This window comes from Pavona decussata, unplaced genomic scaffold (genome assembly GCF_977016875.1).
Source record: "Pavona decussata unplaced genomic scaffold, jaPavDecu1.1 SCAFFOLD_53, whole genome shotgun sequence".
Lineage (NCBI taxonomy): Eukaryota > Metazoa > Cnidaria > Anthozoa > Scleractinia > Agariciidae > Pavona > Pavona decussata.
The window spans coordinates 2,873,294-2,897,500 of record NW_028145475.1 but is presented as its reverse complement, the minus strand read 5'-3'; the positions used below and the strand labels follow the sequence as shown (position 1 = coordinate 2,897,500).

The following is a 24,207-nucleotide window of genomic DNA, read 5'->3' as shown; positions in this document are numbered from 1 at the left end:
AGCAAATTCTATCAAAATAATATTTGTCATGGGTCATATCGTTTCACAGGAAAGCGGTTCTAAAAATAATTTTAAATCTAGTTGGGAAAGGTTTGACTCAAGGAATGAGTACAAATAAAGGTTCCTAGTCATGGGATCCTGATGGTACATATATTTCTATCTACACGCTCTTTGGACGATCATGAATTTTGGTTTGGAATGAAAATGTTGTCTGGTTGGTCACGTAGCATCACCATTTTTTTCTTTTGTAGGAAATGAAATAGAATGGAAGTATCCAGCATCTACAGATTTAATTGGTGTAGAATTCAAGGCTCTTGCTAGTGGTTCACATACAATCACAAAAGACTTCATGTAAGTATAACTTAAATTATTTTGGCGTTTGGGGTGTGTTACCCTGAAACGGAAAGGGTGTGGTAAAGTTAACAAGATGGATAATTCTAATGGTATCACAAAATTGTATCCCATAGCGGGTAGACTGCAAAACAGTCAGTTTTTGTTTTCTTTTTTTCTCTTAAATCAATCCAAAGGCACAAAGCAGCAAAAAGTGTGGATCCTTCTCCGATGCTCTGTTTAGACACTCGCTTCGGACCTTTAGTTTAAAGACTGCGCACATTAATTGGTAGACCAGCACAAAATATGACTGTTTTGCAGGCTACATAGTAGGGAGTAGGTCATGTTGTTCCTGGGTAAATAAGGCATGTTGAACCAAACCTCTATGGTTCAGAAATTGTAATGCCTAGCCTGTCTGTAAACCTTAGAAAGGTGTGTGTAGAGACAAGTAAATATTATTTTATGGAGACCAACCGACCTTAGGCCAATATACAATGGGAGTCTGCTTTGAGATAATCCCTGCAAATATAGCTTTTTCACCTTACAGAGTGTAAGCATCTGCTTGCTGTAATAAATATTGTGTGATCTGGAGCTGTGTTACTTAATTCTGTTTCCACCTTCAGCTACTTCAAAACAAAGGATGGTCTTTATGGACTAAGTTGTTATGAAAGAATGGCTGTGGATAATGTGGCCGAGCGAGGTGCCAGAATGAAGTCAGTGGGGATTCTGTGTGCTAAGTACACTTCTCTGCATGAACACATGCCATTCCTTGAGGAGGAAGTCAGGTGGGTCCAACCTGATCATCGTTAATCAGTAACCCTCTTTAAAATGAAGCCATACCAAGCCAACCATTCCAACCCTGCAAGGTGAAAAATTGAACTTATCTTCCAAACAATTCAAATGTTAGGGTGGCTGGATTAAAGGTCAGGTAGGTTTGTATGGCAACAAAGAAACTGTAAACTGTAACCATTACTTCTCATACCCCCACCCCAACCCACAAATATTAATTAAGGAAAAAAAGTTGTTCTCAAGCACAGCTTGATAAAAACTTTTTTCCCTTAATTAATGACAGTGCCTACTAATACCGAAGTATTTTTGCACGGTTTATGACTATGTGGAAAAAGCAGATCTTAGCAAGGGCTATTGAAAATATCCAAAAAGAAAGTTGGGAGTAACCATGCATTTTCTAGAGATAATAATATTAAGTAACAAATATAATTATTGTTCTTAAAAGTAGTAAAATACAAAGCAATGTATGGTGTTTTCTTTCCAAATTGAATCTTTATTATCTCTGAAAAATTGCATGGTTACCCCCAACTTTCTTTTTGGATACCTAAAGGACTTGCTAAGTTCCGCTTTCTTCGCATAGTTTTAGACCGTGCAAAAATATCCCTGTATTAGTAGGCACCACCCATAGCAAACCCTAGTATCTTGAGATCTGCAGAACGTACATATGCGCAGTAACAAAAGAAAGGCACCATCTGTTAGCCAGCAGAAACAAACTATTTCCTGAGATGGTTAGTACACTATCACGCAAGCAGGTACCACAAAAGGAAATAAATCCACTGACTAAAGGATGTTTGCCTCCACTTATATCCAGATTCTGAGAAATAAACTAAGAATCAAAAGGAGAATGGATTTTTTTTCTTTTCATATTATCTTGGGAGATTTGCATAATTTGACAGCATTGTGCAGTAAATTTGCATTTATTAGCTACAGGGGGCATACACAGCTGCCACTGAACTCAGCTGGTTTCAACAGGGTGAAGTGACTAGGTGTATAGTATGCAGTACTTTGCCCTGGATGGGATGCTAGTCAATTGCTGATTATTCCCACATCTGTTAACTGGTTTTCTCTCACAATCTGCAAGTACCTATTTACAACTATTTGGAGAAAGGAAAAAGTGAAGCAACCTTTCTGGCTATGTTGTATCTAGATATTATCACTTTGAATTGCAGCTTTTTTTTTTTTTCTTCATGTTAAGTTAACAACTTGCATGTTAATTTCTAGGAGGCAGCTGAACAACCCTGGACATTATGAGGACTTACAAAATTATTATCACAGTTACAAGAACTGTGTTCTCAGAAACAATTATATTCCTTCTCCAACTTATGAGAAGGCGCCAGGCTTAGAGGAGATACCAGTGTTGAAGGTACATAAATCTACAGTCAAGGCTCTGTAATGCAGAATCCAAAAAGGAAAAATTCAATTGAAGGGCTTAGTGCATAAAAGAACGAGCTATGTGCATTTCAAATCGCTTGTGTTGTTTTAGCTCAGATTCACTGGAGATTTTGCAAGTGGCCTTGAATTCCGTCAGGAAACAATGCTCCAATGTTTTATCTGCTGCTTTGCACTTCGTTTTGCGATAAAATCGGAAACCTTGCCCATAATCACACTCTCTCAGGTTTTTATGCAAAGTAATAGATAAAACATTGGAGCAAGGTTTCCTGAAGGAATTTAAAGCCACTTGCAAAACTTTGGTCAATCTGAGCTAAAACAACAAAAAGTGATCTGAAATGCATTTAGGTCGGTCATGCTCTGAGCCCTTTTGAGCATGAATATTCCTTTGAATATTCCCGTCGACTTCGTCTTGGGGAATATTCACCGATATTTACTTCGCCTTTGGCAAATAATTGTTAAATATTTAGCCAATGAGGCCGTAGACCAAGTGGGCTTGAATAAGGGGATACTCCGCAAGATTAAGTAGGATAATTGTTTTATTTTTTAACATTGATAACAAAGCACAGTTTCATCGCAGAAAAGCTGGAGACAATCTTTATTTTGCCATTTTTCTCCCAACACGCAAAATTATGTATATCGCAGGATATCTGTTGACTACAGACAATGAATATTCAGTGTGCCCACCATGACTATATTTGGGCTGAGTGTTACAATGTGTTGAATAACAAGATTTCTTATGTTATTTGATCCATTGTCAGATCACCCATCCAGCAGGATGTTTCCCTCAATTTATCAAGTTCTTTGGGGAGCATATTTTTGTTCTCTGGAAATTTGTGCTGCTGCAGAAAAGAATTCTTTTCTTTTCTCCTCCTCCTGTAGGAGTGGCTTGTTATAGAGGTAAGAAGGTTTGCTAAAAAAAATAGTAAAAATAAATTAATATTGTTTCTCATGATTTTTAAAACTTAAAAGTTTTTCATGCTTTGGTTTCCTAATGAAATTGAGATAGTGATACATTGGCCAGTGACAGAATAGCTTATCCTAAATAATGCTCTGTCAGTTTCCAATAAGTCCAATAATAATTATTGTTAATGGTTAAGGTAATGGTTAAGGCAAGGTCACAGTTCAAGCTTAACTTGGTTTCTGTAGCAATAAGAAAAGTTCAAGAATATTCTTCTAATATCCAAATATTATACATAAATCTCACTGAATGCGGCAGATAAAATTTATAAGTTGGGATATATAAAAAATTATACTTATCTAATGGGTGACGATTTACCCTGTCAATAATGTTATCTGTACTGTGAGCAACCAAAGCCAGCTTATTGGTGAACTACTGTTTAAAATCCTGGTTTTGCAGTTAATTTAAGTGGATATGCCACCTGATATTTTTTATGTGTCACATGTATTCATTTCGTAAGCAGTTGTTAGTGCACCATACTGTATAAAAAGAGCACTAAGCATTGGCCAAAAAAACTAACAAGTTTTTTTTTTGCTGTTTTTAGTTTACTGTGCTTGTTTATTGGCAAGTCATGGAATTCCATTTGGTTTTGAAACTGGAAGCAATCCTTTGTTTTTTACCAATGTCTGTGACTTAAGTGCCTTGAAAGATGAACACAAGTATGTTGCATGTAAGTTGATGTTATTGCATATCTATTCAACTCAGGTTAATAAAGCTTTTTGGTATTTTTGCAAGTTAAAATTAGCATTAGAAGCTTGAGTTTTTAATTTGAGGAAGAAAAAATGTTTAATATAAATGTAACTTTTATTTGTTTCTTTTTATGTGAAGGTACAACAGAAAAGATATTTGAGAGCAAACTGGAGGTGTATGATGTTTATGTTGATAATCAGAATATCAAGTGCAAGCCACACTTGAGCTGGATTGCACACTTTAACAATGCTGACAGAGATCGGCTAGATGATCTAGAGTCCTTCAGGTAAGGTACATGTGGGAACAATCAAAATTTCTGTATGAAGTCATAAAGTCACAGGTCTCACCATGTGTAAATGTGCTGTGTTCGCTGGCTTCTCCTCAATAAATGACTATATTGAAACGCGTATTACAGTACAGAAAATAGGTCTCTCCAGTAGGCCATTTCTGAGTTGCTTTAACTTTAATATGAACGCAAGGCTAAGTGCAAAGTTTTTGTTATGAAAATTAGTTTTCATTCATATGCAAACAAAACTAATTTTCATATAAAAAGTTTTGCACTTAGCCTCGCTTTCATAGTGAGGTTCACAGCAACTCGGAAATGGTCTATTAGTTGCAACTCGTTAATTTTTGTTTTTCGTTAATTTCTCCACTTTTTTTTCCTTTGTCTTTTTTCTTTGTGTGGTACTCGTGATTTCTCTACCTCCCCTAAATTCTATTTGTCCTGTCTTTGATTGTAATAACTGTCAGTAATAATATTAATTTTTATCTTTAAACAGTTGTAAGTCTGGCCCGCCTAGCTCGCTACCTGCGGGCCAGTCTCTCTTTTTTGCTGAATTTTTGAATTTTTGAATAAACTTGAATTGAACTTGAATTGTGTTCATTCAGGTGAATAAAGTTGGCATAAATTTTTTGCGCTTTTTTATTTTTCCTCCCCCTCCCTTCCCAGTCCACTCAGACCGATTTTCTAGTTTCCTCAGTCTTCTTCAAGATGACGGCAACAAATTCCACGAAGAAAATACTGAGCGTTCGCTCATTCCCAAAATACGCCTGTTCTGAAGGCTAGTTTGGCTGAGGTGTTGCTACAAATGCACTCAATGTGTTCATGCTCAAATCCAACCAGCGACGGTAGTATCTGGTTAAAAGGTGGTATATATACCTCTTACTAACCTAGTTCGAGGTCCGAAGTGTAAGATACGGACCGAGTTTTTTCCCGTTGATTCATGGCCCAAGCGCGACGCGCGCGGGCGATAAATCAACGGGAAAAAACGAGGATCCGTAACTTACAGTACGGACCGAGAAAACAAGGTTAGTAAAAGATGTTTATTCTATCTCTGAGGTTAATCGGGCGCGTGGGAAAGGAACAACTTTCAAATTTAACGGGCCTTACAGCCCGGAAATTGACCAATCACACCGCGCGTACTAACTGAGAGATATAACGGTAATAAATTTTTATTTATTTATTTATTTATTTATTTATTTATTTATTTTTTACTTTTTGAAGGAGAAAGCAGCTATACACAGGTGGCGAAGTTACTGATGATGAAAAGATGTATACAACGTGAGTGAAAAACCAGTCTAATTAGGTGAAGGGGCTCAGGGGAAAAGGGAAAAAAACAACATCAGAGATTTAGAATCGCGTTTTACGGCAAACATCAGATTTGCATTCATGTTTTCTTGAAGAAAGTAGTACACTGATGAGAATAGTGCAAAACGATTCTGACCTTTTATGCTAACGCAAAACTTCTCAATTTTACTGATAAACTGAAAACAGCGAGCGGGAAATATAGGATAAACATGGTCACGTGGTCATTCCTGCCGTTTGACGTAAGCGTAATTGTAAATCTCTATATTGTTGGCAGGTGGAATGCACGAGAAACACGCCTGAAAAATTGTGCGATATTCTGAGGTCTTTTAACTACACAATGACAAAGGGAAAGAAAGAAACAGTAACAAAAGCTGCCGAGGAAGGTAACCTGCAACCAGACGCTAGTTTCGTTTCCTTTGGCAATCCATTCTAACCTTCGATCACGCCCAATTTTAAGGTTTTTTGCAAGAATGGTTAGCCAAGAGAAACGAAAATGCGGCTGATAACAGGTTAAATCCATTCCCGTAGAAACACGAAGCGAAAACTTTTTTGTAAGGTTAAGTTGGGGATTTACGTAATAACAGTTAAGAACAATACTACAACTGAGCTTAATTGCCAGTTACAAGATAGTGGCATAAACCGGGAGTTGGTGTATGGGAATATGGGAAGTGGGAACAGAACCTTCCCTTCCCTTCCCTTAACCCCCCCCCATTCCCCCAATCGCTCTTCACCGCTCGTCCCCAGTTGGACAAGTAAAGTGTTTAGTACTGACAGAGTTAATTAACTGATGCCTTTTTGTTTTTTGTTCACCTTTTTACTATTTATTAATATTTTTTTTCAGATTCTTTGTCAATTTAAACAATACGTTGTTTCAAACGCTCTTTGAAGTGGCTTCTACTGAGGACAGAATTTTAACACCGGAGCATATCCGAAGTATAGGACTTGATCCAAAGGCTGATCTGCACTTCCTGTCTGATTTGGTGGATCTTTATGGAATTAACGTCCTGATTCCAGAACCAAAATGCTGTCCGTTTTATGTTCGAACATAATCTTCATGTTCCCCGAGACTTTGCTGTGGCCAAAGACGAGCGTGGGTTGTCGTAACGGTAGCAAACCTACCCTAAATGCCTGTTAATTTTAAGGAGTTTTGAAATCAGGGAAATGATTGAAAATAAGGTGTGCCCGGAGTTGGTTTGAAGGCCTAAGTGTTTCAAACATCTCCGTGAAGCGCCAAAAAGTTTGAAACTGAATACACCCCACACGAAAATTAGGCACGGTTCAAACGTCGAACTTGACATGTGCCGAAGGTAATGTGGATCATGTGAATGAGCAAAAGCTTAGGTTGGGCGCATGTAATGTTCGACATTGAAACCGAGCCTAAGAGGGTTTCGGTACAGGGCCCAACTTACCCAACTCCCGATTACTCACAGTCAGGGGAAACACAAAACTGGTTCCGGTTGTTCGAAAGCCGATTAACGCAAATCCAGTAAGACTAGAGGTAAAGAAAAGTCCTAGTTAAAACTGCAGGCAGAAGTCTTTTTTAAGAAATCGCAAGCCGTTAGTAATTAGAATGTAATCAAACTCCTCACTAACCCTGGGTTTGCTTAACCACGCTTTGAACAACTGGGTCTGCCATTAATGTTTTTAAAATGGGTTAAGTAAGTATTATAGAGAGAAGTAGTGGAAAGTGGTCTCAGTACAAGCTAGCTAGAGGCGCCAGTTCAGCGTCAGTAGACTATGAGCAGTCTGTTTTATATTTACCTGTCTATTCTCCTGCTTCAGCCGTCCTGTTGCGTAAACTCGCTGAATATAGAAGGGCCTTGACAAATTCTTGCCTTTGATACATTATTAGAGCGGTTTTCAATTGAGTGTCGAAAATAATTTCGCGTTTGCTTTGGTTTTGCATTACTACGCTCTGTGATTGGTTAATAAAACTCGCGCCACTTTCTCAACCATTGGGATTCCAAACCAAAACCAATCGTGTTTTGGCCGCACGCGTTTTCCCGCGCTTGGCGCCAGTTACATGTATTTCCTTCCTATTCTGATTGGCTGATTGTGTTGTTTACGTCTGTTATGATTGACCAGAGTAATTGCCTTGGTTTGGTTTTACGACACTCAATTGAAAACCGCTCTAAAAGCGTGGGCTAATTAGCCTAACGACATTTGACGCATGCATGTTTGCTAGGTTCAGTTTCGCTCTGCTACCTATCCCTGGAGGAAGAGTGACTGCTCGTGTCTTCAGACGCTTTCTTCCAGTTTTATCAGAATTAGCCGACAGCCCGTTGAGTTTGCAAGGCCATGCGCCGTTCATAGGGCTGGTTATATTCCAGTTATTTGAATGGCCCAGCGGATACCGCTTTTAGAATGTCGTTTTTTAAGTATTTGTAGAAACAGTAGTAAAGTATTCACTATAATTTACATGTCTAGTGAGAAGTCATCTCTGCTATCACAGAGATTTTGTAAAAAATGTACAGAAAAAAAGTAATGTATAAGTTATGGTGAAGAAGGATGTTTTACGATCACCATTTTATTTTTACTATGGAAAGTTGGTGATTGATTTTATAATGTAAAGATATATCAAGAGGCTAATATAGAACTATCCCCGGAAAAGTCTAATAATCAATGCTAAGACATAACAATATATTATAGAAGTCAAAAATTAACAAATCGGGCGACTGGAATAAAGCTCAAATATGGAATTTAATGTTACAGCGTCTCAAATATTTGAAGAGCGATTACTTCGTTTTGTGGAAGATTTTCTTCACTTTTTAAAACAAAGTATGGCCAGTACAAACCGCTTTCCATGACAGCAATAAATTTACTTAGTTAAACGGTCGTTAAAATACCCTACTAGCACAGCTTTATCTTTTTTGATTTATGTTTTCTTACATGTTGTCGCTTCTCATTCTTTCAACCCGAGAGAAACACGTGTGACAAAAATTATGGCGACAAAGATAGTGACCTTAAGTATTTGAAAGAAAAGCGATAGTCTTAGGGTAGGTCGTCGTACGATCGCGGCCGTTGCAAACCTGAACGATCGTCAGTTGAATACAAAAGAGTCGTTTGTTTCCTTGAAACAAATTACAGAAATCTTGAACTTGCGAGGTGCTTCCGCAGAAAGCGGGGATTCAAGTGTTCTCGATTTCCTGGCGAGCTTTGTAGACCGCGCGCGTTTTGATTGGCAGACGCAATAAATAAAGGGTTCTTTTGCCATCATCAGTATATTCGATCGCGGAGTCGTCCCGTTGCGTTTCCACAAGATCGAAATGTTCGGTGATCACTTCTTTTTGCGTAGACGGGGCAGCTGAATGGGAGATAGAAAGATTTGTGAAGAAAAGAAATCATGACGGTAAGAAAGTTGATCTTTCGTGGCGCTAAACGATTTTTGTCTCCCTTTGTCACATTTATTGCAAATTCTTAAAATGTAATTTAAATATCAAATTAATCTCGTTCAGAACACATTGTTTTGATTTGCTTTTTGATGAGGGATGAACGGCAGCTATGCACTGATGTTTCAGTGTAGAATGGGTGTGCTGTTTTGTCTGAGGTTCAGAAGATATCTTCGTTTTCACATTTACTATCTTTTTAATTTTGGCAGATTTGACGGTGAATCTAGACAAGTTTATTCTCGACAATTGATATTAAGAGAAGTTAAATGTCGATCACACCTGGGAAAAGAGTAATCGGGACAGTTTGCGAAAATATGAAACCCGGCTTAACAGTTTTTTACTAACAACCCTTTACGATTCTTCAAGAAATCCTCCATGATGGAAAGATTATGCACTTTCCTTTTGCCACCAGTACTAAGAAAGCCACCCGATATTGTTGTTATAGCAACTGTAGCAGACTGGGAAAATTTCAAAATGGGCAGGTTGAAGTCATAAACTATTTATAAACATTTCAACTGACCAGTCTTGAGACTCTTAACCTTTGGTTGTATTTCCTCGACGAAAACTACCCAAGTGAAACTAAAACTTGAAGGGGATTGAGGAGGAAGATGGCGGAGCGTTAAGCTTTTCTCAAGAAAAGCGTTTCTCTGAGAAATGGTAGCTTTACGCGTGTCCCAGAAGCTAAAAGATCGACAGATCATCGTGAATCATGGCGTTTATGTCTACTGTGTTGAGTCTTGGCCTTGTTTTGTTCGGATTCAATTTTTGTTTGAGCAGGGCTCGAGTATGTGACGCGGATCGAAATACAAACGGCTGCAGTACTCCGATGGGAATGAACGCTCCGTTTAAAAGGAAATTCACTCCGGCTTGCGATAAACACGACATATGCTATGGCTGTGTAAGTGTTCGTTTAGTTCGTGTGGTTCGTATGGTCCTCGTGTGCGTGTTGTGCGTGAATTTACGTACGTTTTATCGCGCGAAATTATTGCACAAGGCGCTCTTTGAACTATGCGTGCTAGCCTGGCACACTGTCGATGATGGTGTACTGTAATTTGAATTTAATTGAATCCCAGTGATAGGATTTTAACGATGTTAATATTATCATTGATTTTGTTTATTAATTCTTTCTTTCAAGGTTCCCTCAAATAATCCTGCGCGGTATCGGAAGAAAGCCCCAAACACACGAAGCAACATGAATTGTAATTCCCTAATTGCGTAATGCTAGTTCGGAATTGCTGTCCACACGAGCACTAAGGGGCTTCAATTTAGAAATTGGAGGTGGTTCAATTTAGAAATTACGCTCAATTATTTTGTACCAGGTATTCCTTCCTAAAGATAAGAACTGGGTGGATTATGCTATAATGCGTTATAACGTTTTTGAAAAGGTATCCGGTCAACTCGCCTACGTGCAAACTCGCCTATGCCAACTCGCCTACGCCTACTGGTGAACTCGCTTACGTAGGCGAATTTAGAACATAGCACGCTTGTTTAGGTTTATGGATTAAAGAACGAGTTAGATAGAACATAAAGTTATTTAAAAGGCATACATTACTTGAGTGAACTCGCCTATGTCAGGAAGAGGAGTCGCCTACGTAGGCGAGCTGACAAGTTGTAGGCGAGTTTGTTCGTAGGCGAGTTTGCACGTAGGCGAGTTGACCGGTTCCTCGTTCTTCGTACTGGGACAGACGTTTACCATTACTTGTTAGTATAAATCTACAACTGTTCTATCACGAATGGCATGCCGTTCTCTGATTGGCTACGCTACTCGCTATCTATTCTGTGATAGATAGTGAGTAGGACAGTGAGTAGCGGTTTTCAAAAAAATGGCGGCCGCTTCGTCGCGTTTTCGAAGTGTCTGCGATGAGGATATAGAAAATTTACTTGTTTAGTTTGGAACGATTAGTAGATTTATATTAAGACAATTGGGTTATTCGCTCTCGATTTCTAGGCATGATAGCTGATTCGGACTGCGCCCTCATCAGCTATCACGCGATAGAAATCTCGAGCTCATAATCTAATTGTTAAACATATTTCAGGGCCATCATTATAATTGGACACGCGAGGATTGTGACAACGCGCTTTTGAGCGACATGCTGCGGTCCTGCCGTTCTCACAGTAGAAGACGGCGTGGCATCACTGACGTTATATTGGACATTTGGTATTTTTTCCAAGGAATTAACAAGGAAGAGAGAAGATGCGAAATAGCTGCAAAGATGTACTACAAAATAGTACGGGCATTCGGAGGCTCGCACTTTGAAAGAAGAGACCACAGCTACTGTGTTAGCACATGCGCAGATAAACACGGGAGTCCTTTCGAAGAACTTTACTGAGCAATCTCGTTATGAAGGAAGATGCTGGTCTAAAACGAGGTTAATCTTCACGTCGTAAAAGCGTGTTTCACTGGCTTGGAAACCGCGGAGGTACTGTAGAATGTTGGCGGTTTACAGCCAACAGGGTTAATTGCTTTCTACAATTACGGGGAATAAGCGTAGCACAGTGAGTGGGCTGGCACTACAAGCAAAGAGGTTATAATGTTGTTTATCATTCACGCCCGAAACTCCAACCGAAGTGCCCAAAGTAGCTCAAAAGGCCTCCTTACTATTGTAACGTGTGTGGTGCAGGGTATGATATAACTATACTAAGAAACGAGACTGTAAAACTAGAGAGTCTTTGAACAAGAAGGAAAAATGACCGATTTCTATTCCTGGCAACGAACAAAAAGGTACCGTCACCGAGTCTGTTTTCTTTTTTTAAAGGATGAGGTTTTTTAAAAAAGTCAACTTGTTAGCCGAAAGGATCTTCTGGATCTTGCCAGGGAAGGTCTCGTGTTGGACTTAAAAATAGCTTATTCTAAGTCCTAGAAGTATATAATTGCTCTACCAAGCACACTGTATTTTTTTTCGAAATCCAATTTTCGGGATAATAAATTTAATTTGAAATCACTTCCAACTAGTGGAATAAAACAATGATATTATGTTATGTGTTTGAAGTTGTATCGTTGAAACTAGATTATAGCCGAGAGAATTCCAAATGCGTGCGTGCCGAGTAACGAGATCCCGCTTCGTGACTTTCAGTACAACTAAGTCGAGCATGAACATGAATTAATCTACTCTAACTGGAGCCAGTCACCTGGTAATAAACGAGTAAAGCAGAGCTAAATAAAAAGAAAAAACTAGAAAACGGAAATTAGAACTATTTACAAACCGAAACATAGATAATCCCCCGCCAGCGTTTGTCACCTATTATTGCTTTGTCCATTTTTGTACCCGGATCGTTTCTTCGCATTCACTTCTAACTTGAGGTCCAACTTGCGCAGGTGTCCTTTGCGCCACATTCACTTAGAATCCATATACTGCGTCTACTTTAAATCGAGGCCGCAAATGTGTTCGTCAAATTTTTCTTTATTTCGGTTTTTTTTCCTTCTTCAACCCAGTGTTCATTTTTAGGGGGCCAGTAGGGGACTCTTAACTTTCGTCAACAGTTTTCGCTTCTTGTACAATTTCTCTCAAAACGACCCCGTGTTGGAGCAAGCTTTCACAAGCCAAAACGTGGCATTGTTTCCTCCTACAATCTCACTGGTTTCCATTGTCTAAGAAGCCTTGGTAACAGCAGTAACACCGCGATACAACTTCCGTAGAAACCAGGAGGAAACATTTTTTTTATGACCGTTTGTTGTGGGGTCGCGTCAGCGCAACTTGTTGGAACAAACTCTGTACATTTTCTTTTCCTCAGTCCGTGCCTACGTGCGTTTGGGTTTGTTTGACTAGTATAGTGGGTATGCCATACTTTACGAGATATCTTTTCATTCAGTTTGGGTTAAATCAAGAGAAAATTTATTTCTCCCGGTTAAATTCGTTTCAACCACTGCTTTTAAGTCTATTAAAAATTATCCTTGTTGCAACTTTGGCGCATGTCATACGACCTAAATGAACCTCTTTTTTATTGTGTTTGGATTAATTGAAGACTATGAACTCTTTCCCGTACTCAAATGGCAAAATGAGCAATATTGAAGGCTGTGCAAGGCCGCCCGCTCTCCTGAAATTACTAAATAATAAATATAATATTAAAGAAAAAAAAAAAACGGAGAGCGCCTGTACACAATTGCTCGCATGCAACCAAAAAGCGTTTTTAATATTGGCACTGAAGCATATTTACAATAGCCACCAGCTTTTGCTTGCTCTAACAAATAAACTATTTTGACATTTTATTATATTATTGTGTATATACTGTATATACTTACATTGTGTATATATTGTATATAATTTCATTCTGTCCTTCATTTCCCGCGTTGACCCTCCACGTATTGCGCAGATTTTACCCTGAAATGGTAAGTAAAATCTTTAATATATTTTTATATTTGTTCGTTTGCTCTCCGCCATCTTTTTGCACAAATAGCCTGTTTTGATGAAACATTTAATTTTAAGAACGGAACTCACAAAGAAGGAATAAATAAAGATCGTCGTTCATCGTTCATCACAAACTATAATATGAAAAAGTTCCTTACGTCAGGCGTGAAAATGTATATTTTCACCTTATCGAAGCTCCGGAGTTTCTCCTTGTATTTTGAACAATTGAATCGTTCAAAAAAGGTGAAATTTTTGTCGAGAGATTTTCAATATTCTCTTTCTATGGAAAATATTTGTTTTCCTTTCTTCCTTCAGACGCTATCTTAAGTCTTACAAAGCAGACTTAATCAGTTTCAAGTGAAACTGGAGATGGATCGAGGATAAGCGAGGATAAACGTTTTATCTTGGAAAAATCTCGCAAAAAGACGGGTCATTGTATGTTTTCCCGCTGCTCATGAAAATTTCGTCATCGCGTTTGTAGCTTAGGGCGCGTGTATAAAAAACAAAACAATTTAATTAGGCCTTGTGAAGGAAATAAATTTTTTGCGTATTTATATCAGAAAAAAATATACATATTCAAAACAAAATTACCCTGAACTGTCTTATTTCCGGAGTGAGTACCACCGATCGGGGGGACTGGATATGAAACGTCCCATGCGTCTTTGCGTTCGAACGAATCAAAATGGCGGTGCAAAGTTGTTGTCTTGGAGAAGGTCAACATCAACTTTAACTTGAGCTAGAGATAAGTGATAAGCAATCTATAAGGTTGGGTTGAAAATGCCGAGTGAAGACAGTTCTGACTCTGACGAACAGCATGAAGCAACATGGGAACACCAGTCCTTGGCGCAGGTACAAAACTCGAACAGTAGCTCATCATGCATATGCGCTGCAGTGCATGTGCCCCTTGATTACTGCTGCAATTCAAGACTTTCTTAATTGTTATATCTGCACTGTGTTCTTGAATGTGATCTCTAGAATAATATCTCTTTTGTTAGGTGAAGATAAGAGTTTTAAGAGGACATAAAGAAGCTGTAAATAGCTGTTCGTTTGCTTTTAATGACTCTAAAATTGTCACTGCCTCACATGACAAGACTCTACGACTTTGGGTAGGTACAGTACTTACATAACGTGCTAGGGACAGGTCTTTTTTACAGGTCACATTCTACAGGTCACAGGTACAGGTTACTGTTGTACTGGCATATAACCAAGAGGGTTAGCATGCCCTAGGCCTGAATTAGCTTTGTAATAAGGAGTTTAGGGCTAGAAGACCCTGGTTTAGCTTGTTTGTATACAATAATCACAGTGACCTGTAGTTATGACCTGTGAATTATAACCTGTAAAAGATATGTGGTTGGGTATTATGGTATTATGGTTTACAGCTTGGAATTGATGGAAGAGAACCTTGTATTTTGATGGTGACTGCTTAATTCCTATTGATTACTGATCCTGGTCACGCAGCGATGGGTGACAGTAAAAATAGTCCCCATCCCATTTGTCAGTTGACAGTGAAAATTTATCAAGTTGAGGCTTTACTGCTTAGTTTTTGCTGCTGATTGATGTTAAAAATCTCCCTATTTTTCACTTGACACTTAAAATTCAATTTATGTAATGGCTGACTTTTGAAATCCTCATTTAAAGTTATCTAGACCAGGGGGCCAGGTGTGGGAGGTGGGGTGGGAGGGTGAAAGGGATTTGTTTATATTTGAGCAAATGCCATGAAAATTCAGGACTTTTTCAGAAATTTATCTGGGAAAACTTTGATATGGTTGGTTGGTGTACATTGACTTTAATGTAACCATGGCCACCAATGTTTGACAGGCAATTTTTCAGAAAATGGAAAATCCCTTTTAAAATGAGGAAAATTTACTTTTCTTGTCATAATTTTTATATTTATAAAGCTCATACTAGTGTTCCTTTATTAGTTTTGATTACTCTTCGTTCAATTTTGGCCCTTTCCTGAAGTTTTGGGGAAATCCAGAAATCCAAGATGGCAGATCCAAGATGGCTGCCATTTGGCAGTTATGACGCAATTACCACGTCATATCATGTCATCACTTTCCATTGCAGACCTCACAGGAAACGTCTTTGGGCATACTATCAATCCCCTAAGCTTCATTGTTATAGCTTTTATAATATTGCGAAGTTCCAGTCCCAGAAGACAAAAAAATAGCCCAGTTAAGATAAGGTTTAGGTAAGCATTGGCTAGAGGGCTGTCACATAAGTTTATAATCTCCTATGGACACTCAATGTTAGAAGAAATTCACTCAGACAAGAAAAATGCACCCCAGCTTTCATAATTTTATGTGTCTGAAAACATGTTTCTGGGTTGCATGTCAACTTTTCAGTGTTTGGCTAAGAGCATCAGGTAAATAAAAATTCCCTTCATGGCTTGGTTCTTCCTTTAAGCTCAATTTCTTAACATATCTTGGGAAATGATGCCAAGCTCAAATCCTCTAAAAGTCTCTTCACAGGGAGGAAATCACTGAACCCAGGGTAGTTCTAGAAATCACGCTTATTCCTAGTCAACTACAGAACTTAGAGTTTGAATTAGAGAAGTGGAATTTGTTAAAGAATCACTGTCAGTTTGTTTAAACTGAACTGCCCATTTTTCTCTTTGTGTGTTGATTTCCCTTCTCTCTCTTATTGTTCAGGATGCCACTACTGGAGCACATCTCAAGGTGTACAAGGGTCACTCTTCCTTTGTGACTTGTTGTCATGCAGATCCTAACAGTACCAGGTAATAATAATAAATAAGGATGTTGACATAAAACTCAAGGTGTTAGGTCATCACAACACTTTAGGAGAGCAGGATTAGTGCAGTGCTGTAAGTGGAACTCCAACACTCCCATCTGGCTACACCAATGGGGCTCACCTCCTATCATTGTAACTCCCCCCCCCCCCCCCCTTCTTGAAGAGAGGAGAGGAAAGCAGTCCTTAAAATTTCTAGTGGGGCTGTGTAGCTATCAGATGCCCATTTTCATACCAAAACTTGTATGCAACTTTTCCAACTTATGTTCAGACCATGAATTAACTAGAAAGATACCTGAAAGCATGTCCCTCTGTAAAACTTTGAAAGCTTAGGTGAATTTCCATGGAAAGTAGGACTACAGGACTCCCTTCTGCATAAAACTAAATGGCTTCTCTATTCCTCTATGTACATCTTGAATTTTAAAAACTCTTTTTCTGGTAAAAAAGGTAATAATTATAGCAACCCTAATTATAGCAATCCTAATGTGACCTCCTTTAATAATTGCCCAATTCCCATGTTTTTATTATATCATTTATTAATTGTACAACTTAATCCCCAGGGTCCTCTTGGAATTCAAAATGGTGGGTATCGTAGACCTTGCTACATGCTTTCTGGAATCAAATATGGCTGCCTCCTTGTGTAGCATAGACCAATATCAAGTGTTTCATGTGACATAATCCTAGAGTATTTTGCAGTATGTACCAGGCTCTTTGCAACCCACCACTTTGAATTTTGCGAGGACCCTGGGGATAAAGTTGTCAATATTGTGTTTCTGTTCAGTAATAATTATTTTCTTAGGATTGCATCAGGTGGATGGGATAAAAGACTTATTGTATGGGATATTCAGACTGGTACAATTCTGGTAAGACTGATGAATTTTCATTTATAATATTTATTTGAACAAAATGCTGAGTGGAAAACCATTTTCAATAGCTGCCAGTGTTGTTTGAATTAAGTGAAACAACCGTATATACTTATGCTTTCGCCCAATATTTAACTGCTAAACTTCGGACCTTAGTTGTTCAAAGAGAGGATAACTTTATCCAGTGGATAAAATGTATTGGCTGGAGTACATTTTTTCCGCTGGATAGCAATTTATCAATGGGCTTTCTGTGGTATTCGCAGAGTTACCCACTCTTTGAACAACTGGGGCCTGATTGCCAAGTTAATTTTAAAATAATTTATTACTTATGATAAAATAACATTTCTTTGAACGTATCTTTTCCACTCTTAGTGGGAAGCATTGAATGAGGGTATAGTGACATCATGCCACTTCTCTCATGATGGACGCTACCTAGTCAACAGCAGTGATCTGGATTTTGCAGTCAGTGTGTGGGATGTCAGGGAGGGATCCCTTGTGAAGAAACTATTCAGTGAGTAGCCTATCTTTTAACACTGAAGGTTGAGTAATTATAAATGTTGCTCAACAAATTCCCATCTGTTGAGATCCTAGGACACTGGTGGGGCTTCAATATAAAAATAATGGTGATAAACGTTGGAAATTTTGAAAACAAATTGTTAGCCTAGCTAACAGGTACTGTTTTAAGGTGGTCCTGGAGGCTAATTTTCGCATTTTTGTCACATATCTACATGAATCATATCTGTTGACATACTTATTCAATTTTCATCATATTTTCACATGTAAAACGTTTATGTATGTGGTTCCTGCAAAAACCATTTTCAATATGAAAGAATGAAAGGAATTTGTGAAATTTGAGCTCTCAATGGGCGTGGTTGATATCTTCCCAATTCGTGTTTTTGAATGTAGCTTAAAGAGAATTCATTCCACTTATTTAAGCTTGGGCCATCTGACACATATCATTAAAATCTAAACTTTGGTAGGAGTACGTCATAGAAAAGTCAAATGGAAACGAATTACCACTAGAAATGTCATCAATGTACCCTTACGAAATAGGCAATGAGGCTATGAGTCTCGCATTCGAAGCCATCTGACGTACTCGCACAAAAATTTTCCTTCACTAATGTAGTTTACGTCTGCCAAGTTTCTAGTCCATGCTATAAATCAATGAAGAGATATTGCACTGATCCAACTCCCACCTTTCAATCAACATGTATTTTTTTCTCAAAATTGCGCTGGAATCGTCAAAAAATCAGCTCGAAAGCTTTCGTCGGCTTGGATTCAATGGCAGCCATGTTTTTTTACGCCTGTGATAACAGTTTACAGCGGTAAATCATCAAAAACGGTCCTTTTTAGGCCCTTTCTTTCCTTTTACGGGGTGCTATTTTTCCCGCGAAACCAATCAGGAGAAGCGATTATAAACAATGACACCTCTGCATAGCAACGGCACCCGCAACAGAACCCCAACAGTGTGACAGCGTTGAATCAAACAGGCAAACACGTGTGATCGAAGAACCTTGTTTAGAGAGGAAATATACGTTTAAAAAAAGGGGAAAATATGTGATGCCGCGGAGAAAGCGGTTACACACTATGAAGGAGAAGTTCGGAAAGGCTAACGAAGCTTGTGGTTCAGGATCACAGTCGAGGAGAGGGCTAGATTTTGATAAGTTGAGGGAAACTGGCTGGAGAATCACGCATTTCTCTCCTGTTTTCTCCTGGCTTCGAGATCGCCGTTAGACTGCGAGCAGTCTCTGTCTTTTCCTAATTTTTGGAGCGCGCATCTAGCGCATGATAGATCTAGCGAGCGGCGAAGCCGCATAATTTTACCGTCACTTTTCGTGCGTGATATGAGGGGGGAAAGTACGGCTGCTCGCAGTCATAGATCACCGTTCGTTGGATTACGCAAGGCGACCCGTATCCGTTCGGCGTTCCAGCAAACCTGAAAGAAAAATATTGGAATAGCGTGTGCTGTTGGGTAGTTGGCTAGGTGGTGAAAATAAGAAATAGCGTTTATTCGTAAAATTATCGCGCCAAGAAGCAAATTGCGATATTACTACAAACAATATTAATCATGTAATAGACTGCGGAGATGTTCAAATTGCCGGTTTTGAGGAAATTTCCGGCGTCAAAAGCGTCCATGTTTCCATTTCCTAAATTGTCACCACTGAGTTGATCGCAAAAGATGGTCTTAAACGAAGACAATAATTTTATTTCATCCATCTAGAGATCCAGAATGGTCTCATCTTTCACGTAAAAGAGAGCACTATTGACAGATCTCTCAACATCATACTCTTTGGGGAATTGTACACGAAGACAACACAAGGATTTTCGCAGTAGGCAGTCCGTGTTTTTTTCCGCGAAAGACCCCGTAGAAACCAAACTTCTCTCGCTTATTACTCGTGAACGCTTCAGTCTTGATCTCTGAAATTTGGCGTATATGTCCCATTTTAAGTAATCTCCCATATGTTTAAAAAAGGTCATGATCCGAAAGATCCGATTTAGCCTCCAGTACCACCTTAATGTTTCTCTTTTTTTGAAAGCTCCAAACCCCAACCTTTAACCCCCCCCCCCCCCCCACCTTCAAAGGTACAATAAGCACCTCTGTCACTGAAAAAAAAACATTGATCATTGGTGCCACCTTCTCTCTTGCTACTGTTTAATATTGTACAATTTTTTTTTCTTTTTCGTAGTGTCTCATAAATGAAGTTCTTTTCTTCATTTCCTTACTCTTCTCTCCCAGATTTAGAAAACTTATTATCGGCAATGTTTTTCTTCCAACACAACAGATCATAAGAGTACAATTACATGCTGCAGATTTGCTCCATCGCAAAACCGGATTTGTACAACTTCCATGGACAGAACAACAAAGATCACAGACATGCAAACCTTTACAGAGGATTATAATGTCACGCTTACTTTGGGGTAATGTTGTTCATCATCCCTTGATGTACAATCACAGCCAAATTTTCTTGTGACACTTTTCAAATGTTCACACAAAAATATTTAAAATAACCTATTTCAGATTTGGTCATATTATTATAATGGCACCAAGAAAAAGTTTGTTGGCCTTGTTATGCTAGACTTTTTGAGCTTCCTCTCTCCCCCAGTTGAAAGCGACTGACTGGAATGATTCCGGAAAATCGTGATGAAATTTTTGTTTGGGGGAGGGGGAGTGTGTGGCTTTAGTATAAAGTTTTGTGTATGTGTTCCAAGACATTTGGTTAGGGTTGTAGATGGCCTGTCATGATGAGTTTAATAGCTTGTATTTAAAGGAGATGGTTTTGTGTTTATGATGGCAATAACTTCAGTGTGAAAGCTGCTGTTCAAGATGACAGGAGTCCACTGTTGTTGTTGTCCTCACCATCACTACCCTTACTGTTGGCATTGATAGTCATTGTCATCGCCATCACTGATCATCACCCTCCTCATCATTGTGATCCTCATGAATCCTCATCATTCTTGTCATGCCATGGTCATGATCCTCTTCCCCATCATCATCATCATTATCGTCACCATCATGGTCATCACCATCAAGGTATTTATACATGTCTCTTAGTGGAGAATTGATTATTTACACCCATCTCTTTCAGTTCTTCTCTGCTGTCCTGTGGACAACCCCTTTTCCCACAGGCACTAACACATGCAAATGCAGTAAATGCCTTGGAATTGGGTTAAATTGCAGAGGCTTCCACTATACTCCAAATCAAACTAAAGAATAAGTACTACTAGAATGCTTTTTGGATCCAGCATTAGTCAATTGATGAGTCTTGTGTTTGTTTGATTGTATTTAGGGGTCACATCAATGTCATCTCCAGCTGTTCTTTTAGTAAAGATGAACACTTACTGGCCACAGCATCATGGGATAAAAATATCCAAATCTGGGACATAGCTACTGGGGTCTACAGGTATGGGTGTATTATGTCACAAGTTACAGACTACTCTCTATTGAGCATGTGAATCACAAGATGGTTGCAACATTTTATGGGAAGGATAAGCTCCATTGCTCTTTCAAGTGCTTTGTTTCTTCTGTTATTTGATAATGTCAAAGTTGATTTTCTATTGTTAATCAGTTTGTCAGAAGCCCCTTCCCTTCTAAACAAACCATAAACGCCTGAAAGTAAGCCCCCTAAAAAAACTCCTTTCAAAGAGGCTTGTATTCAGAATAATATTGTACGGCGAACTGTTGGGTCTTACGTTGATTCAGTAATAGAAATTTGATTACAAAAGTTTTACCATCAACCTGCCATTTTTTTACTCTGTTGTCCAATATTCTTAGATGTAACAGTTTTAAAGTTTCTTTGTTTCTTTCTGTCCCTCTTTTTTGGCTGCAGAACTCAAGGGCCAATTACCTTTTCCAAAGGACATGAAGGTTCTGTTAGTGCCTGCAACTTCAGTGACGATGGTGAGGAAACACAATGAGTTTGTCACAGTAGATTAGGGTAAAGGGTAACTTGTTAAAGGAAACCTCCTCTTGTGGCATAAATTAGCATTAAATTGTTGAAAATACAATCTAACTTCAAATTTCATTGAAAAACATGGAAATAATATTTCAGTGTAGGACAAAACAGGATTTGATTATTGCCTATTTTTGCTTTTATATTTCCTGGTCACCGCTATTTTGGATTTCGTGACATCATACAGTTGTTGCCTAATTGTTTCACACAAAAGAACTTATGCTTACTGACAATAGCGGCAACCATATAGTATCATCCCTAAGGTGGGAGTTAACTCTGTCCTCACCTTAATCCCCAGGAGAGCTTGGTAGTGGACTATTTGGACTCATGAATGTCTCTCCCTTTTGTAGGTAGCATGTTAGTGTCTTCATCATATGATGAAACTTTGGTCATCTGGGATGTTGAAAACTGCTGTCAAAAGTTTGCACTGAAGGTAAAAATCCTCTCTTTTTATGATAGAAAATGAAGCCATTTTACGTGCAATGCTTGCTACATAATAGTTGTGCATTTGTTTGAAGTTAGTACTAACAGTTATTAGTGAGCTTATGCAACAGGATGGCTGAGGGAAGGGGACGGTGAAGTATCGTTGTGTGACCAACATGACACCTTAGTACCTTCACATTTTTAGGCGTTTTTTGACTAAAACTGGTGTTCTCTCATCTGTGACAACCTGATAATCTAGAGTCATGAATACTTGGCCGTCACGTTGGTCACACAAACACAATTTGCCGTCCCACCACATCAGCCGTCCTGTTGCGTAAACTCGCTATTATTAGTTCAACCTGTTATACATTCATGAGCAAGCTTTTCCTTGATAAGAAGGACTTTTTTATTCCCTTGTTCTCCTCGACATACTTTGTATCATTTGCAGGGTCACACTGGATGGGTTAATGATTGCAGTTTTAGCAGTGACCAGAAGTGGATAATCTCCTGCTCAAACGTTAGTTAATTTCACTTATTAAAGTAATAGTATGTTGAGTGAACTGAAATTGACAAAGTGGCTGTTTCAAGTATTTGCATGATGGAAATATCCCTGCACCTTTTCCAGCACTTAAACTTTCACTGACCAATACAACCACTCTTTATCAGTTGATACAATAATATTGGTCTCAAACAAATGCCTAGGTAATCATTTTTTTAAAAATGTAGTACGGTAGGGATTTAGAGCCACATTAGATTTTCAAAAATTTAAGGTGGCTCTGAACACCTCCCTACTAGTATTTTAAACCTGGGAAAAAGTTGCATCTTGACATGTGGATTATAATAATTTCTCATGCAAGAAACTTCTTCATTTTTTATTTCTTCTTTTTACAAAGCTTGTTAGCTTGGTTTTGTTGTTGTTAAACTAGCTTCATTTTAATTATGGGTTTGTTTCAGGATAAAACTGTACGGATGTGGAACATAGAGTCCAGTGATGATATACCAGTGGTGCTGGAACATAGAAAGAACATTGGACTCAGACTTGTTCAGGTTTGTTTCAAAAATTAACACCTTCACAGAATAGAGCTCAAAAGTGCTTGGGGGAAAAGGTTGCAATGTTCTGCAAATTAAAAGGATTTCTGAGCAAAGAATCTGTAAAATGATGTTAATCTTGATCATTCTGTAAAGCTGTAAGAATCAACTGTGGCCTGGTGAGAAACAGTTGGGCCCTATTTTACAAACAAATTTTCCCCCAAACATGCGCACGATTGATCCAGCGGAATGTTGCAACACTTGGCCCCAATCCTTACATGTTTTCTTTTCGCCTCATGACGTCATCCCACTGCCATCTTGGGAGAAGGAAAAAACTCCTAAAAAGGGGGAAATTCTGGACCTACTATACTACACAGTGCCACAGTTTCTAACCCCTTACCTACTTTACAAACAACTTCTAAATGAAGATACTAAAACAATTAACTAAAGGGGAGGTTTTTTTGTCCTGGCTCATATATTTTTCCAACAATGTAGAACTGTTGAAAGGTCATGTTCAAAACGATTTTCCAAATGAGAATCAATTTTCCTTAAATTAATTGAACTTATAGTACAACTATTTTAATGTTATATAATTTTGTAAATCATTTGGGATTTCAGTGTCAAAACTGTGCCAAGCCTTTCTCAATTGCTCAGCTGGAAGATGAAGCAAATTACAAGTATTGCGTGTTCTGTCGTCTGGAGCATCCCTCGGAGTTCTCACCCTCGCCTCTCAACTTTTGATGGTGGCTAACAGCATCAGTGCAACCCACATCTCAGGATATGGAGTGGAAAAGTGGAATGTCACCAATTCTGAGCTTACTTGGCAGATGCTACAATTGGCCAAATGACTTGGGACTCATGGGCCTTCAGCTTAAGATGGCAGATGTACTAGATGCAAGCATCAATTTGAATTGTGTCACTGGAGTCAAGAGACAGTGTGCGGTAGAGAAGAGGGCGCTTGAGATCTACAATGATAGTCTGGATCGTGTATGCAAGATGGCAGGAGATTTAATGAAGGCCACGAGGATGGAAGAACTACTAAGTGTAAATGGTTTGAACTACCGAGTTATGCCATAAGGACATAAATTATGATCATTCTTGTGAGTGTAGTCCTTAGAAGGACTGTTTGAGGTGACATTGACTGACGTGTCAACAAGCTGAGCAGAAGTCATCATCATCCAGACTCTGAAGATGACTTCCCCTCAGGTTGT

The 24,207-nt window shown here is 38.7% G+C and overlaps 3 protein-coding genes across 3 annotated transcripts in view; all 3 read left to right on the top strand.

Moving 5' to 3' along the window:
* The window catches only part of LOC146480490 (DENN domain-containing protein 11-like), a 10,494-nt gene extending 2,043 nt beyond the window's left edge, over positions 1 to 8,451 (top strand). Inside the window, exons 2-9 of the mRNA XM_085109671.1 lie at positions 252 to 351; positions 954 to 1,115; positions 2,341 to 2,482; positions 3,270 to 3,408; positions 4,014 to 4,139; positions 4,298 to 4,445; positions 5,664 to 5,720; positions 6,589 to 8,451. Coding sequence (XP_084965797.1) covers positions 252 to 351; positions 954 to 1,115; positions 2,341 to 2,482; positions 3,270 to 3,408; positions 4,014 to 4,139; positions 4,298 to 4,445; positions 5,664 to 5,720; positions 6,589 to 6,796 — 1,082 coding nt within the window. The 3' untranslated portion in view covers positions 6,797 to 8,451. The remainder of the gene's footprint in view (positions 1 to 251; positions 352 to 953; positions 1,116 to 2,340; positions 2,483 to 3,269; positions 3,409 to 4,013; positions 4,140 to 4,297; positions 4,446 to 5,663; positions 5,721 to 6,588) is intronic.
* Positions 8,452 to 9,430: 979 nt separating this feature from the next.
* LOC146480489 (uncharacterized) lies at positions 9,431 to 12,115 on the top strand. The gene is made up of 2 exons (XM_085109673.1): positions 9,431 to 10,034; positions 11,173 to 12,115. The coding sequence occupies exons 1-2, from the start codon at positions 9,846 to 9,848 to the stop codon at positions 11,464 to 11,466; spliced, it is 483 nt and encodes a 160-aa protein (XP_084965799.1). The 5' UTR covers positions 9,431 to 9,845; the 3' UTR covers positions 11,467 to 12,115.
* A 2,022-nt stretch (positions 12,116 to 14,137) lies between these two features.
* Positions 14,138 to 23,886, top strand: LOC146480488 (uncharacterized). The gene is made up of 12 exons (XM_085109669.1): positions 14,138 to 14,331; positions 14,478 to 14,588; positions 16,134 to 16,219; positions 17,030 to 17,093; positions 17,466 to 17,604; positions 19,877 to 20,012; positions 20,882 to 20,995; positions 21,422 to 21,492; positions 21,895 to 21,977; positions 22,416 to 22,484; positions 22,922 to 23,014; positions 23,615 to 23,886. The coding sequence occupies exons 1-12, from the start codon at positions 14,260 to 14,262 to the stop codon at positions 23,735 to 23,737; spliced, it is 1,161 nt and encodes a 386-aa protein (XP_084965795.1). The 5' UTR covers positions 14,138 to 14,259; the 3' UTR covers positions 23,738 to 23,886.
* Positions 23,887 to 24,207: the final 321 nt, after the last annotated feature.